This window comes from Dermacentor variabilis, chromosome 9 (genome assembly GCF_050947875.1).
Source record: "Dermacentor variabilis isolate Ectoservices chromosome 9, ASM5094787v1, whole genome shotgun sequence".
Lineage (NCBI taxonomy): Eukaryota > Metazoa > Arthropoda > Arachnida > Ixodida > Ixodidae > Dermacentor > Dermacentor variabilis.
The window spans coordinates 111821814-111836316 of record NC_134576.1 but is presented as its reverse complement, the minus strand read 5'-3'; the positions used below and the strand labels follow the sequence as shown (position 1 = coordinate 111836316).

The window sequence follows — 14503 nt, the reverse complement described above, 5'->3', positions numbered from 1 at the left end:
CAAATTTGTTTAATCTAAGAACACAATTCTTACCTCTTAGTTTCAGGAAGATTTTGAGCAGCGGAAATCAGTTTATTCCTCGTGTGATATGGCATCTGCCTATGTAGTGTCATGGTGAGTGAAGTATGCGCCAATCCAACACTTACCAGAACAGTTAGTCGACCTGGCTGGCGAACATTTTTACGTGTGAAAAGCCTTACATTTTTTATTTCCGGTGAAGTTGACCAGCGCAAATTGTTTTTTGTTTCGTGGGAATTGGCACGAGTATATGTGTTACCATGGCGAGTGAAGTGTGGTCCTCGCTGACATCTTCCAGAGAATTTAGTTGTCCTGGCTGCGCATACATTCTATGGCTTATAGGCTAACCTTTACGCCCAGAAAATTCTGTTAGAAAAATTAAATTACGGGGTTTTACGTGCAAAAATCACTTCTCAATTATGAGAAAAGCCGCAGTGGAGGACTTCGGAAATTTCAACCACTAGGCTTTTTTTAACGTGCACTTGAACCTAAGTACACAGATGTCTTCGCCCCCATCATAATGCGTCCGCTGTGACCGGGATACGAACCCGCGACCTGGTGCATAGCAGCCCAACGCCATATCCACTGAGCAACCATGGTGGGCAAGAAATTTCTGTTAGCTGAAATCGTTTAGTTCATCGTGTGATTCGGTGTCCGCACATGCATTAAGCATGGGGAGTCAAGCTTCCGCCAGACCAACAGTTTTTGCAGAAATTAGTGGACCTGGCTGCGTGGACATACTAATAGGCTATAGGCTTATGGATGATCTGCGCATATGGGATTATGCATGACGTGAATCTACGTTCACATGTCCGTTAGCGGGGGGATTGACGTATGCGCCAAAACCTTCTTTCCAGACTGTAGTTGGATCTGTCTTCGCCGACATTGCAATGGGCTATTGGCTGACCTTTCTTTTTTCCCTCGAACGCCAATCTGTACGTGTCTGTTATTCGTGGCGTGAATTGGTGCTACCACGTGTATTAGCAAGGGGAGTGATGTTCGAGCTGAACGAGGCGTTTATGGAGAATGGATTTGGACGCGCCGAGATTCTAACGGGCTACATACCCTTACCATTTTTTTTTCTGGCGCGAAAGCTCATCTGCGCGTATTCGTTTCGTTCATACACGACGAGAATCGGCGTGAGCACGTGCATTGTCACTGGCAGCGTTGCATGTGCCGAAGCAACGCTTTCTGCAGAAGCAAGTGGACGTGGCTGCGGCAGTGTAGGTCCTGTAAGGTTACTTCCTGCACGTGACATATGCCCTTTGCGCCCTTTAAGCCTATGTGCCTGCGGGAGTTCCAACGAAGGATATGCCGGATTTATTTTTCTCTTTGTAAGACATTGTGAAGGCGTTCTCCTAGGCGCCAGTATGAGGAAGCGCAAGGCACGGAAGTTAGCTGTTGTGTTTCGTCTGATGAACTTTCCCTCCTCGAAACTTTATGGTGTTCGGGGCACAGCCACAACAACGTCAACAAGCTGGCGACTGTTGGTGAGTACGTCCTATATACTCGAGAATGTAACGTTTGGCGCAGCATAATTAGTCTGCAAGAGATCGATGATAAAATTGCATGTTAGTGCATGTAGATTGCGGGCATTCTACCGCCATGAGGACAGTAAAATTGCGAAACTGGCAGCACGAGCTGCAGTTTTGCACATTAGGGCCGGACAGAGACAAGTAAATCTATGGTCTGCAGCACAGATCACTATTGAACTTCATCGAACGAAATCAATTATACATCTACACTTAACCTGCATGCATCGCATGCTTTATGCTGCAAGGGAAACTTGCAAACTAAAAAAAAAATATGTATAAGCATCCTTCGTATAGAATAAAAAGTATTAGCAAAGCATACTTTTGTCCGTGTGGAACAATGAATGGTACTGCTTACAAAAGAGAGAACGAGATGTCGCTGAGAGGTAAAACTCCTTTTACTTACAAAAATTCAAACGCCAGTGGTTTTTGCGACAGCAATACGGGCAGTGTTCACAGATATTGTAGCATTAGGATGGTTCAGACACAAATGTAGTTTAATATCCCTCAGACAACTGCCTCCAATTTTTGTAAATTTACAGTGATACATAGGATGTTCCAGATAACTTTAGTCATGCTGTTAATCGGAAACAACGACTGAAAAAACACAGTGCAAGATATAAATTTGGAACACACCTTGTGCGGTTGTCAGAACGCTGACGGTTGAACTCCCGATAGGGTTACTCATGATGGCAAAGCCTTCAGCGCAATTCTAAAGTACAGGGACTTGACAGAGACACACGACCAGCGCTGTCCTGTGTCTCTGTCAAGTCCCTGTCTTTTTTGGATTGCGCTAAAAGCTTTGCCATTATGAGCACAGCGTACAAACTAGTCGAAGAATCAGCTTTGTTCCCTATAGGTCCCATATTTCTATCTTGCACGGCGTTTTTAAATCACTTTTTTTTTTCGTTGAATAGCTTGGCTAACATTAGCCGCGACACACGGTACATGCGTAGAAGAGGACATAGCAGGCCACGCAGAAGTAGAACGTGTAAATTGAGATGGAGATCTCCATGCAAAATATTTTTCTGTTATATGAAACAGGTATCGCCAATTGAGAAGCAGTCTTGAATATATTCGCAAAGGGATGCATGCTCCACAGTATATAGGCCGAACGGTAACTGTCACAGTAACAAAAAGTTCACAACGTGTTGACATAGTAGAGAAATCACAACGTGTTTTTTGGCTCGCCCCACAGCGAACACGATTGAATAATTCGCTGACGGAAAAGGCATAAAGGAACGTACCTGGCCGCCCACAGCCATGGCCCACGGTTTCAGTTTTGATTTGTCTCACAAGTAAGGCGCACTAAAAGAGAAATCTCAGTAAAATGTTCGAAGGACTAGCGCAGTCTGCAGCAGGCTATGTCATCTATAACAGGTTGTGAAGTTAACGCTTGCGACGCACATCACTGCCTTTGTCCAGTGCAGGGCTGCACGTAAAAGAGGGCGGTGTAAAAGAAACAACGGCTACTAACAAGTCACCATCGCCGTCTCAATCACAAGACGTTGAGATCACTGTTCTTGGGAAGACCACAGCTCTTCAGTCACAGCAACTGATAATTGATGTAGCTGCACTAGGTCATTATGAGCCGAAGGAAAGATATTGGTTCTTAATGTACTTCATGCGCAAGCAAAAACACGTGGGGACTCTTTTTTTTTTTTCCATGATGACCCGGCTGTGTCTTCGAATATTCCATGCTGCAGCACTCCAACTTGACAAAGTGAGTGTCTCGGTCGAGGACACCATATCTGGCGCAGGTGCATTTGCGGTAAAGGCTGCGGACGCTATTCGTTTCCAGGGCAAGGAGCTCGGCGCCTACCAGTGTTCCGGTCGGGGCTAGAAGGCACTCCGTCCTAGTCTGTCGCCGACCGACGTTCACAAGAGATGCCAAAGCACAGCAACGTCCGACTGTCGCGGCTAGTTCATCAAGACACGAATGTCGTGGCTGCTCCATCCGTAACTAGGAACGACGTTTCGTCGCTACATGTCGTCTTCAGCGAGCTACGAGTTGGCTCACTCTCCGTCGCAGCGACGCTGACTGGTTCTGCTGCTGCTGTTGCTACGGGACAGGTCCTGGCTTGGGGCAGCTCTGGAATCTGGGGAGCACTAGGGACGGGCGAGGACCTCTGGAACGTGCTGAAGGACTCGACCCTCGGCTTGTCCTCTGGTGACGGCACGATGCCGTTGATCCGTATGGGAGTTGTTTCGCCGCCGGCGTAGGCGAAGAGAATGTGCGTCTTTTGGTTGGGCGCAAAAGTGAGCGTAGTAGCCGCGCTGCGCGAGCTCTCGTCGACGTAGTTGTGCGGGTCCGACGCGTTCAGGCTGCTGCTCTTGATGATGTGCTGCTCCTGACCAACGTAGAGGCTTGGGACTACGGCTGCGACTTGCTCGTCGCCGGAATAGAATTCTTTGTGGTTCTCTTTGGCATGCGACTCTTCGGTGATCGCCTGAAGTGAGTGGAAAGCAGATTTACAAAAGGGTTAGAAAACAGGGCGGCATTTTCATCGCAAGTAAATAAGCTTTCAATTGAACATCGTTAAATTGCGCACGGATCGTGCGAAATGTTTTTGAAAGTCATTTTGAAGACAGTTACTCTGAAGGGGAGTATACAAGGTAGCGCGTGGATGCAAATGTCATAGCAGCATTATGCTACAGCTCAGATGTAAGTAGAACGGCATGACTTTTGCCAATAAAAGAAGCAAAATGATAATAAGTTTGTTTTATACACGAGTGAGTGACTGCTCTTTTCCCTGCCTTCAAAAATGATTCTTGAGCCTGTGGGGTGTGTCCCATCTGATTGCTTTGCGTCCGCTCCTTTGCTTAGCTCGCTGCTGGTCATCTTGAAAATAGTATATCCCAAAAGATAGGCACAACCATTCAGTGTTATTAAATTGCAGGCGTGCTGTTTACTTCGCAATGTCATAAGTGCGAGTGATGCTGCCAAAAATTATAAAGGTCTAGATTCCATAAACGGTCGATGGCTGCCTCCTCACACGATATTAGGTGCTTTGGCAGGCGGGAGTTTCGCAGTAATGTCACAGATGCCTTCGTGTATATTCTGCCAGATCGCTGGAAGAGGCCTTCTTCAGCAGTGCAGAATCTTCCATATAGGCTCCTAATGACAGTGATGAAGATAATATTCCGCCAAAAATTTGTTTTCAAGCTCGCGAACGACGGCAAAGCACCGACGAGAAAATTACGAAAGCCGGTGTTCGTACGATATCCCCAAGTAGGATTACTTGTTTGTACGTCGCTACACACACAAAAAAAACGCAATGACCACAGCAAGATGGAGGTTGCCCATCTACAGTGGGCAGGGAAAGGAAGCCTCGTTCGCAGCCAATGTTTTTGCAAGGAAAGTTGTATTCGCTAGTGCACAATCTCGCCTTGCTGAAACGTTGGCTACAGAATAAGGCTTCCCTTGCTAGTCCCCTGCTGAGCACGCGTGCACGTAGCTACGTACAGTCAACTAGATATAAAATGACACAAACCTTGGCCTTCTGCTTCCTAGACAGCGTTCCGGCGTTGGTCATCTTGTCGTCCTTCTGCAGGTTGCAGTTCTTCAGCAGGCTGCCGACACTAGAGAAGCGGGGTAGTCTGTTGGTCGAATGTTTGGAAGCAGCGGGGCCGCCACTTCCTCCCTTGCTCCAGATGTTGCTGTTGAAGACCACGGTGCTGGTGCTGTCCGTGCTTGCCGACGTGACCCGCACCATGGACGAGTGGCTGTTGCGCTTGGTGTTCGAGTTGGTGCACCAGGACCCCGCGGGAACCGCACCTCCGCGGTTCTTCTTGAACGTGCCCGTAGTTGCCAGCTGGGCCCAGGCTGCCCGGGCCTCCGGGTACTGAAGCACTCGCACGACGAAGATGAGAAATCCCTGCATCGAGTTGCAGACGCAGAAGACGTACTGGAACACGGTCCTGGCTTCGCCCACGGCGAACACGCCGAATATCCAGGTGACCCCGAGCAGGGTCATCACTGTGAAGGCGCCGCGAACTTGAGCCGCTGTGATGGGAAGAGGGTTTGGAACGCCGGAGCTTGAACTGGAGGCGGAGTTGTTGGCCGACTTCCCGGCAGCTCCGGCCATTCGCGGCTTGAAGAGCACTTTCGTCACCATGATGAAGACGATCAAGTTGACGAATAGAATACACGAAGAGATGCCCAGGAATGCGATGTAGTAGATCCACTGGTTTCGCGATGATATCACGCAGCTGAGGAGAAGAAAAGACAGCACAAGCAATCAGTAATTGTGAAGGTACTTCTATGGTGCAAAGCAGTGTTCGCTATAGGTGCGGCTTGATTTCTATCGATTCTTTACTGTGTGCCCACGATAAAATTGAGGTCTATGCGAACGAAATTTCCTATCACGTATTTAAACACGTTTCTGGAAATCTATCTTTCCACGTGTCAATTATGCCCATTCGAGTGATAATGAAATATTTTAAGAAAGGCGGTGACAAAAGTTTCTAACATTTCTAACAACAAATCAGTCCGTCAATTAATGAAATGCTTTCGAAGTGAAGAGGGTAGCATAGCGCAAGATGTGAAAAAAAAAATAAACAGATTAGCTTGTGCGTGATAGAGGATTTTTGATTACCGTACCCGCCACGCTAGCCTCATTTTTTTTTTTTTTTGGTCTAGTGATATATTTCCGGGGTGTACTTGTTTCAAGTGAAAGGCCAGAGCTTCTTTACGTACAAGAATGCTGGGCCTAGTGTCGTTTTTTTTAACAATTTTTTCTGATAAGTATATAGTTGAGTTATTTACCCTCCCCAAAGGGTCATTGACGAAGCTCTACTTACTAGTCATCGTGACTCCTATAGGGCTCCAGGTCTATCGAGAGACACGTTCCAACAATTACAGCTGGAATGCCTGAAATAAAAAGAGAGGAGTCAGAAAAAAAGGTTGCGGAAAATTCATTACAGCCACCCTTGCAATAACATTCAGCTTTTGTATTGAACGAGAAAAAGATGGGATTAAGCGAGCGGCCTGACTTTTATTAAGCATATCATAATAAGCCAACAAACATTGACACCAACCATAACACCGGAAAAATTACTTGTACTCGAAAGCTCCGTCTTGAGAAAGGAATATATCCTCGCCTGAGTTTGCCTAATTTATCAATATATCTAATTTGAGCATTATCTTACAGATGCTACACGACAACTTAGCCATCAGTACCAAAACTAACACATCAATGATGTGACATGCTATCACCATGGACTGACGTCTTATCAAGTAACTTAGTGCAAGCCTGACAACTCTATACATAAACTAACCTACTGTGATGCCTGGATAGACAACTCAATACCATCCATAAATATTTTTGCGGTACCATCCCCGAAAACAATGTTTGATAGCAACATCATCAAGTAAAGTTCATTCCGATAGCTGTTAAACTAGTATAGATATTTGACAAATATTTCCAAACCATTGTATACAGCAACACGAATACTGTTCGGCTGGTCGTTGAACAAAAATGCCAAAGACTTACTAGCTGCCGACGCAAAATCAGTAGCTACCACCTTAAACATCCCGCAGCGTCTGCAAGTCATCAAAGCTTTAGGCAAGACCTCGGGATTTCTTGCGTCACCGAAGAGAGTAAAACAACGCTCACAGATTCAAAGTCAAAGCAGCCGACGGGCGTTTGTTATGCGGCACGGTGCACTGCTCACCTATTACATAAAAATTCATGCAGAACTCAATCTACGATGGCTATCTAAGTAGGCGAACAGTTCAAACGCCTCATGTATGAGACCGTGCTGGGCTCCAGTCTCTCGCTTCCGTCTGGACACGCTGCGCCCTCTTGTGGCGCCACCGTGAATTCTACGCATACCCTACACATACACAGTGACCGAACTCGGCGTCAAAGGGGTTCGTTGAAAAGCGGAACTCCCTCAGTAGTACATTCCAGTGGCGAATTCCAGAGGTCCCCGGGTCACGCCCAGCCGCGCATAATGAAGTCGGCGTCAAAGGTTCGTTGAAGAGCGATACATACCCGGTGACACATACCCGAGCAAACGGTCTACATTTTTAGACCGCGCAACCACCGGGATCGGCCCGCATTTCTAGACTGCGCGAACTTAGGAATCGGATTACTTTTCTGAGGGGATAGCTGGAAAGCTAGATGGCCAGACAGTCACAAAGAAGCCTGGTTTGACTAACTGGAGAGTGCCATACGCATTAATGGAAATCACACATATCGCATCAACTATTGTCACTGCTGTCTTTTTGACAATGTCGTGTCTTTTCTGTGTCGTGCGCATATCGTACACATTACAACGCTATCTGTATGCAGGGCTTTGCACTAAGTTCTCCCGTCTTCCTCTATATTTGTACATCAACAACCGCGTGATGCTTACGGCAGGACCAAACTGAGATGTCCAAATTATGCCACGACCGATTATTTACCGACCCGAGGGCGTCAGTGAGACGTCAAATTTACATGAATGCGTTGCAAGGCAAGTTAAGCTTCGCAGTCATCACGTAAAGGGGGCCCCAAAACACTTTTCCGGCTAACCATAGCTTGGCCTCACTAATAGATAACGTCATCCCACAAATCTTATGCCGCACAAATATTTTGAATCTCCACTATAGCTGGAGTTATCGCACCCATACCGGGCTTTTGCTCCCGTTTCGTATTCGCTACTGCGCTGGAAGCTACATAGCGCAGAAGGCCAGTAGTTGTGTCGCGTTAACGAATGGGTTCGTCGCGACACCACGTGGCAGGCGCGGTAGTCTACGCTAAGCAGCACGCAGCTGCCATCTCTTAGGCCACGCGCAGCAGACGCAGCTACGCGCAGTGCGAATGTGAAATTATTTTTCTGCCTTTTTGACATCGCAGAAACGTGTATATATTTTAAAGAATTATTTACATAAATATTACCAATTATGTCTTACCGAGAATGTTCTCGCGATCACGAAATCGGCCAATAGCGTTTGCAGGCCAGCTGCTTTCGATGACGTCATTGTGGACGCGAGAGCAAGCGACCGTTCACTGCTTTTGACACGAGATGGTAAATTCCCTGCTGTATGAACTGCAAGAATATTTGGCTCACAAGTTCACAGGAGCCTCGTTAATTGTCAACGTCTTCTTCTTTTAACACGCTCAAAAAGCGTTTCAAGGCCCCCTTTAAGTAATAGACTAACGTGGGTCCGGTCGGCATCTAACCACGCGTTTCGGCTACCATCGTGCGACTTAGAAGCCAAGAGGAAGTGAGAGGCTCCGTTACCCCATGCTATGAGGACACGCTTGAGCATGAAGCACGTCTCGGACGTGGCGAACACGTGAACCAGCATCTGGTGCATGTTGGCGGCCTCGACGCCCATCCAGGCGAGACAGGCCAGCAGGAAGTAGTGCGTGGCCACGGCCGTGCCCATGCACAGCTCCAGCTTGGGAAAGCGCTCGTGCAGGGAACCAATGAGGAAGGCCAGGTTCAGTAACAGCATGGCTGAGCACAGGTTGAGAAGGATCTTGCCCGAGCGGTCCTTGTTCAGGCACCTGGCAAAAGCAGAGGTTGAGAAAACGCCGCTGTTACTGATTAAGCGACAAAGGTCTAGTAACAGAAGCGGCCATGCAAGCTTTAGCAATAATTCCCACTTTAGGCACTACGGCAAAACTGACGCAGTGTGATGAGATACACTGTTGTTCGTTGGTAAAGAGAATACGTAGTAGCAGAACAGCACCGGCTGCAGCTCAACTTAGAGAAGGTGTCCGCATTGATCTATTATGAATATACAAAATCAAAAATCGCGAGGACGAGAATTTTTCTCCTTAATACACTTTACCCCACCTTGAGGGTTTCCGAAAACTGATCTGCTATATATTGAAGTCTGCGTAATTAGCGAATTTCTTAAAAGAGAAAAAAATTCATGCACTTAACTGTGGTTGAAAATACTTCTCTGATATTATTTTTAACAGCATAACATAGACTGCATAATGTAAGTTTGCGTTTTTATTAGCAGTATGCGTGCGTGTGCACCAATGAGATGAATTCGGGGAGCATTCACTAGTCGTAAGCGAATGACGAACGGACGATCTTAATATCAATAAGCGCCCTCTGCACAAGATGCCACAACACAGCGCAAGTTGTGTAAATATAAAGTTGTTTTCTTTTGTAAAAGTCGTCTACATCAACTATTAGCGCAGCATACGCACGCGGGGACAGAAATGAAAGAGACTAGAACATAGAGAAAGCGCTGTCTTCCAAATGATATTTTTTGCACTCGTGCACACATAGAAATGCATTCATTGTATTTTCCAGACAAGAAACGAAGTTAAGACAAAAGAACGAAAAAAAAGAACTAAAGAAGCGGATAGATTGCGCGCAATAGCTCGCGACAAGAACCAAAATTAGAAGCAGAGTTCTTCTTGCGACCGTGACAGGAATGCCAGCTCTTTTATCTGCACGCGAACGCTATACTTGCACAACCGTCACCTAGATTCACAGCCTCTGCTCCTTTCAAGATCGTCAAAGTAGTTTGATACGCACTTTTTTCTCAAACAGTGTAGCGTTCAAACCTAGGTTTACACCTATAACCATGCACCTGAATTCCAAGGTGTTGTAACTATAATTATAATTATATTCCAGAAAACGCTCATTGACGCAGTTCATTAGGGTTTCGATCGGCCTGTGCTTTCTCCAAATGAAATGTGACATAGACGGCGCCAGGCAAACATTATGGCTCACAAACATGGCTGCATTCACCGACTTTGTGGGTATATAAGAATTTCACATTCAATAGGTGACTATATGAGCTTAGACTGTATAAAGACCCTTCAACGATCTCTTTTTTCTATTGTGTAACTGTTCTTCTGACCATATAAGTTCTACATATCGACTATTCAAGAATTTCTTTAACACGTTAAACTCTTGTGGTCCACGGGGTTGCCAACTGGCAAGCTGCAGATATGCCATAGAAAAATATCGACAAATAGCAGTAAGCAGGCTGCAGTGTAAAGAAAATGTACAGCATTGAAGGAAGAGATCTGTAACTTTCTATACAATGGATAAATAAATCTCACAAGTCATCAAATTGGAGGGTAACGTCGACTACTCTGAGAACAGGGTGTCACCCTCTCCCTCGTCTTCTGTCAGAAACGAAACGTGTTGTAATTTAATTGCAATGAAAGCGTTGTGAAAAATACGGTAGTGACTGTGATGACGTGTCGTGCTACGTTCATAGCGCGATGGTAGGCGCGAGCATTTACGTCTCCTGAGATAATTTTTTTTTCAGTTCAACGTTACAAAGAAAATCTTTCATGCAAGCCATTACAATAGACAGAGCGCCGAAACACAGAAAGTCCGGGTGATTATATCATACATGAATTGTGCACTTTACGTGTTTTTACACCTGCCATTCCCCAGATACCTGCTACACAGAATAAACCATGATACCGCAAGTGCGTACTGTGTAAAATTTCCTACGTTACGTGGTAAATCATTTCATGCCACTTACTAAGCTAGACGACTAAGAGTAACCCGAGTGGCTAACCTTTTCTTTGTAAAAGTGCTCAGTAAAAACGTTGCCCGGGAAGAACCTTGTTAATAACTACGTGCACTATATTATATACCAGAATTACAATGATCCAACGCCCCGCGTAGTTATCTTGAAAGATAACTACGCGGGTAGATAACTACCCATTACTGAACGAAACACGTAAACATAAGAAAGCCAGCACAACTGGAACATTTCTCGAACGTTTACCGAGAAGAATATAGTTACGATGGGTTACGTAGATATTTATGCCTGAAAAAGAAAGAGAACAAGCCCTTCATGTCGAAATAACAAAAAAACGCCCCTCACTAATATGTCGCGCAATAGACTTACCTGAAAAGAGCGTAGGTCAGTATGGTGAAGAACAGGCCCACAACGGACATGATGCATCCAATGTAGGATATGATCGAGAGAACGCGGTAGTGGTGCGGTGTCATGGCCATCCCCGGCATAGGATCCTGCGGATGGAGTCGAGTATCAACGCACGAGCCAAAAACACCCCCAGCTGACGTCAAGAATAACATTGAAATCGAGCCGCCCTCTCACTGCAGTGTCCTGAACCTGGTTGACCCGGCTACGTAGAAGCGAAGCCAGTCGTATCAAGGCCATTATGTGATATCTGGTCTTTTACAAGGATGATTCTTGGGCGAGTTGGTACGGTTTACTCATAATGGCAAAGCCTCAAGCACAATTCAAGAAGACAGGGACGTGACATATAGTGCTGTCCTGTGTCTCTGTCAGGTATCTGTCTTTTTGAATTGCGCTAAAGGCTTTGACATTACGAACAAACTGATCTTTTTGCTGGCAGCCGTACTGCAACTGCAAGGAGCACATCGCATTGAAAAGTGTGTGCGTCACGCTATCTCTGAATGATTGAATAACGCTCCAGAAAGCACACATTTCATTGATCTAATGCGGTTATCGGTCGTCACACTACCTACAGGTGATTCGTTTAATTTGACAGCCGTTAGAGGCTCGAAACTCGGCTTTGCGTCCGTCTTTCCATTACGTTATCGTTTTCAACTCCTTGTCCTCTGTTTTACTGCGAACATCACTTACAGCGCAATGGCATACCAACTTCGCAATGGAATACCAATTCGCAATGGAATACCAAGGAGCCCGTAGCCAAACCCTGCTCTGTTTTACGCCTCGCCGAGTTGCGATAAATAAAAAAAGAAGCTTTAGCGATCACTCGCACTGGGGGTCGAACGCGTGCACATTCGACAATGTGCACTATAGAGGAGGCAGACGCGCTAACCAGGGCGCTTTGACTAAGCCTTCGTGCTTAGCAATCTTGCGCGCAGTTTAGGGCGCCAGGCAGACTGTGAGAGTGTTGGCCTCTGTGCTTGTAGCACTTCGCGGGTCGCGGCAGGTTAACAACAACGTTAAGTTTACGCAACAACGTTAAGTGTGTCGCGAAGAGAAAAAAAGAAAGAAAGGTTATCGAGATAATGGCGGTGCCCGCTGCGACAGCCTGGCTGCTGTCGCAGTTAACGAGTTTAAAGCCCAGAGAATCGCTGAAGTGTGCCGGTTCTCTCGTCGTTCAGTGCTTTGCCGTCCGTTCACGTTCACGTGCCTGCAGAGAGCGAGGCCTGTCGCAGTAATGGGCCTGCGTCTTTTTTCTTGCCGGCAGTTACTGACCGAAACGTCGCGGGACACCCAGAGAGCCTCACTTCCCGCGGGGGGGCTAGCGGGAACTGACAGCGACGGACACGTCTGTACCTTCTGCAATTATCGCTCGCGCGCGGTACGTCGAGTGCTGTGTGCTTAGCGACGCTGGGATATGCTTAACCTGACGGCAGGTTTCCGTCTGACCTGTCTATAGTGAGAGCCCCGAGGGAAGGCGAACTTGCGCTTGGCACAGTGAATGATCCCGGACCGCGGCGGATCTTCTTAGGGTGACTCGAGGGATCCTCATGCTCGCAGACGGGCTCTGATTGTGGCCTTGAATAGTACTTAACGCTGACAGGTTGAGGACAAAAGGCAAGTATAACGTGGAACGCAGCAAAGACAGAGGCAGGACACAGCGAGCCCTGCGCGTATGCTGCGCTACTTCTTGCTTTCTTTCGAAATCCATTCAACACGATTAGGCAACTGTCGGAAGTCACTTTCTTTCTTTATTTACGCAGCATTGTCGTCCGACTTCCTTATGTGCATAATCAATAAGCTGCTAAAGCTATATGGTGGTACTTCTATTACATGATCGCAAAAGAAGCAACAAAGACAAAAGAAACAGTAGGCTACGACAGTCCCTCTCGATCTGAACTCATTCACTGCGACAGCAGCAGGTTATCACGGTGGATAGCGCTTCATTCTCAAAGTTAGTCTAGTATTTTCAATTTGCACGACGTCCACTTCATCTACTACAGTGTTGGCTGGCGTGGCTTCTGAAATCATTGTATAGGTGCAGTCATTCTGCGAAATGGTGTTACGCTCTAATCTCGGCGCAAATTACACCCTAACGCTTCCGCTGAAGACCTGGCAGGAGATCAATGAATTCTTCGTTCCCTGCAAATTATGGAAAAACTCGAAAGTATTGGTCATTTTAATGATCATTCGCAAGAGTTTTTTTTAGTTAGGGGGAGGGGCAAGATGGTAGACAGAGGAATTCAAAAAAGACTTCGAAATAGTTCAGTGACTAACAGGTAGATTGGTGTAATAAAAGACAAAACCTTGCCTCACATCACATATCTCCTGTTGGCTTGGATATGCTCAGGGGAGCAAGAATGATGGATAAAAATGCCGAGCGACCGTGAGCAGTTAAGGGCACCTTTCCGAAACAGGTATATACGAGTGCTCTAGTGGAACTCATAATTAGTTTCACTTCTATCATTCGTGTTTATTTTCGCTGATTATTGGCTTATGCGTTTAGTCTATGTTCTTTGGTTTTGCTTCCCTGTAATAAGAAAAAAAAAAAAGGCCTCGAGAAAGCGCGCTTGCCAGGGCGTCCGCTGTTCCACTGCACGCTTCCGGAAATACCAGTAGTGGACGAAGTTGTTTCTTTACTTTATTTTCATCTGTAGAAAGGGTTGAAGGGGGTTTTGCCGCCCTTTTCTAAAGTCACTATTACTGCTATAGATCTATTGTCAGCATATCACAAAAGTAAGACGCAGCAAGATAAATTATGATAATTACTGATAATTACAAACGCAAGCTCAAGTTATTGGTCGTGGAAACTTCAAAATAGAAACAAAATTAGCGCGACCCTCGACTTCCATGTTTTGCTCTACTGGGTGCTCCCATGACTTAGAACTGCGGCGTTCACTAGCAGAATGGCATTGATTTTACACGTAGCGTTGGCACGACATAGTGGTCAAGCCTGCTCAGCTTCTTCACGGCGTCATCTGCATGGTTACAACAGCTTCCGTGAGGCTGAAATTGGTGCGCCATGTGATCGGGGCATCGGCGTCGTCGTTTTCCGGTTACAACCCCTTCGACCACGTGGCTGTTGTGT

At 46.4% G+C, this 14503-nt stretch overlaps 1 protein-coding gene across 3 annotated transcripts in view; it reads right to left on the bottom strand.

Annotated features, from left to right (window-relative positions):
• Positions 1-1924: 1924 nt before the first annotated feature.
• LOC142557302 (uncharacterized) overlaps positions 1925-14503 on the bottom strand; it is a 189729-nt gene continuing 177150 nt past the window's right edge. For all 3 annotated transcript variants that reach the window (XM_075669032.1, XM_075669033.1, XM_075669034.1), the window contains 5 exons: positions 11383-11507; positions 8784-9052; positions 6354-6423; positions 5045-5762; positions 1925-4000 (listed from right to left, as the gene is read on the bottom strand). In XM_075669032.1, coding sequence (XP_075525147.1) covers positions 3479-4000; positions 5045-5762; positions 6354-6423; positions 8784-9052; positions 11383-11507 — 1704 coding nt within the window. In that variant the 3' untranslated portion in view covers positions 1925-3478. The remainder of the gene's footprint in view (positions 4001-5044; positions 5763-6353; positions 6424-8783; positions 9053-11382; positions 11508-14503) is intronic.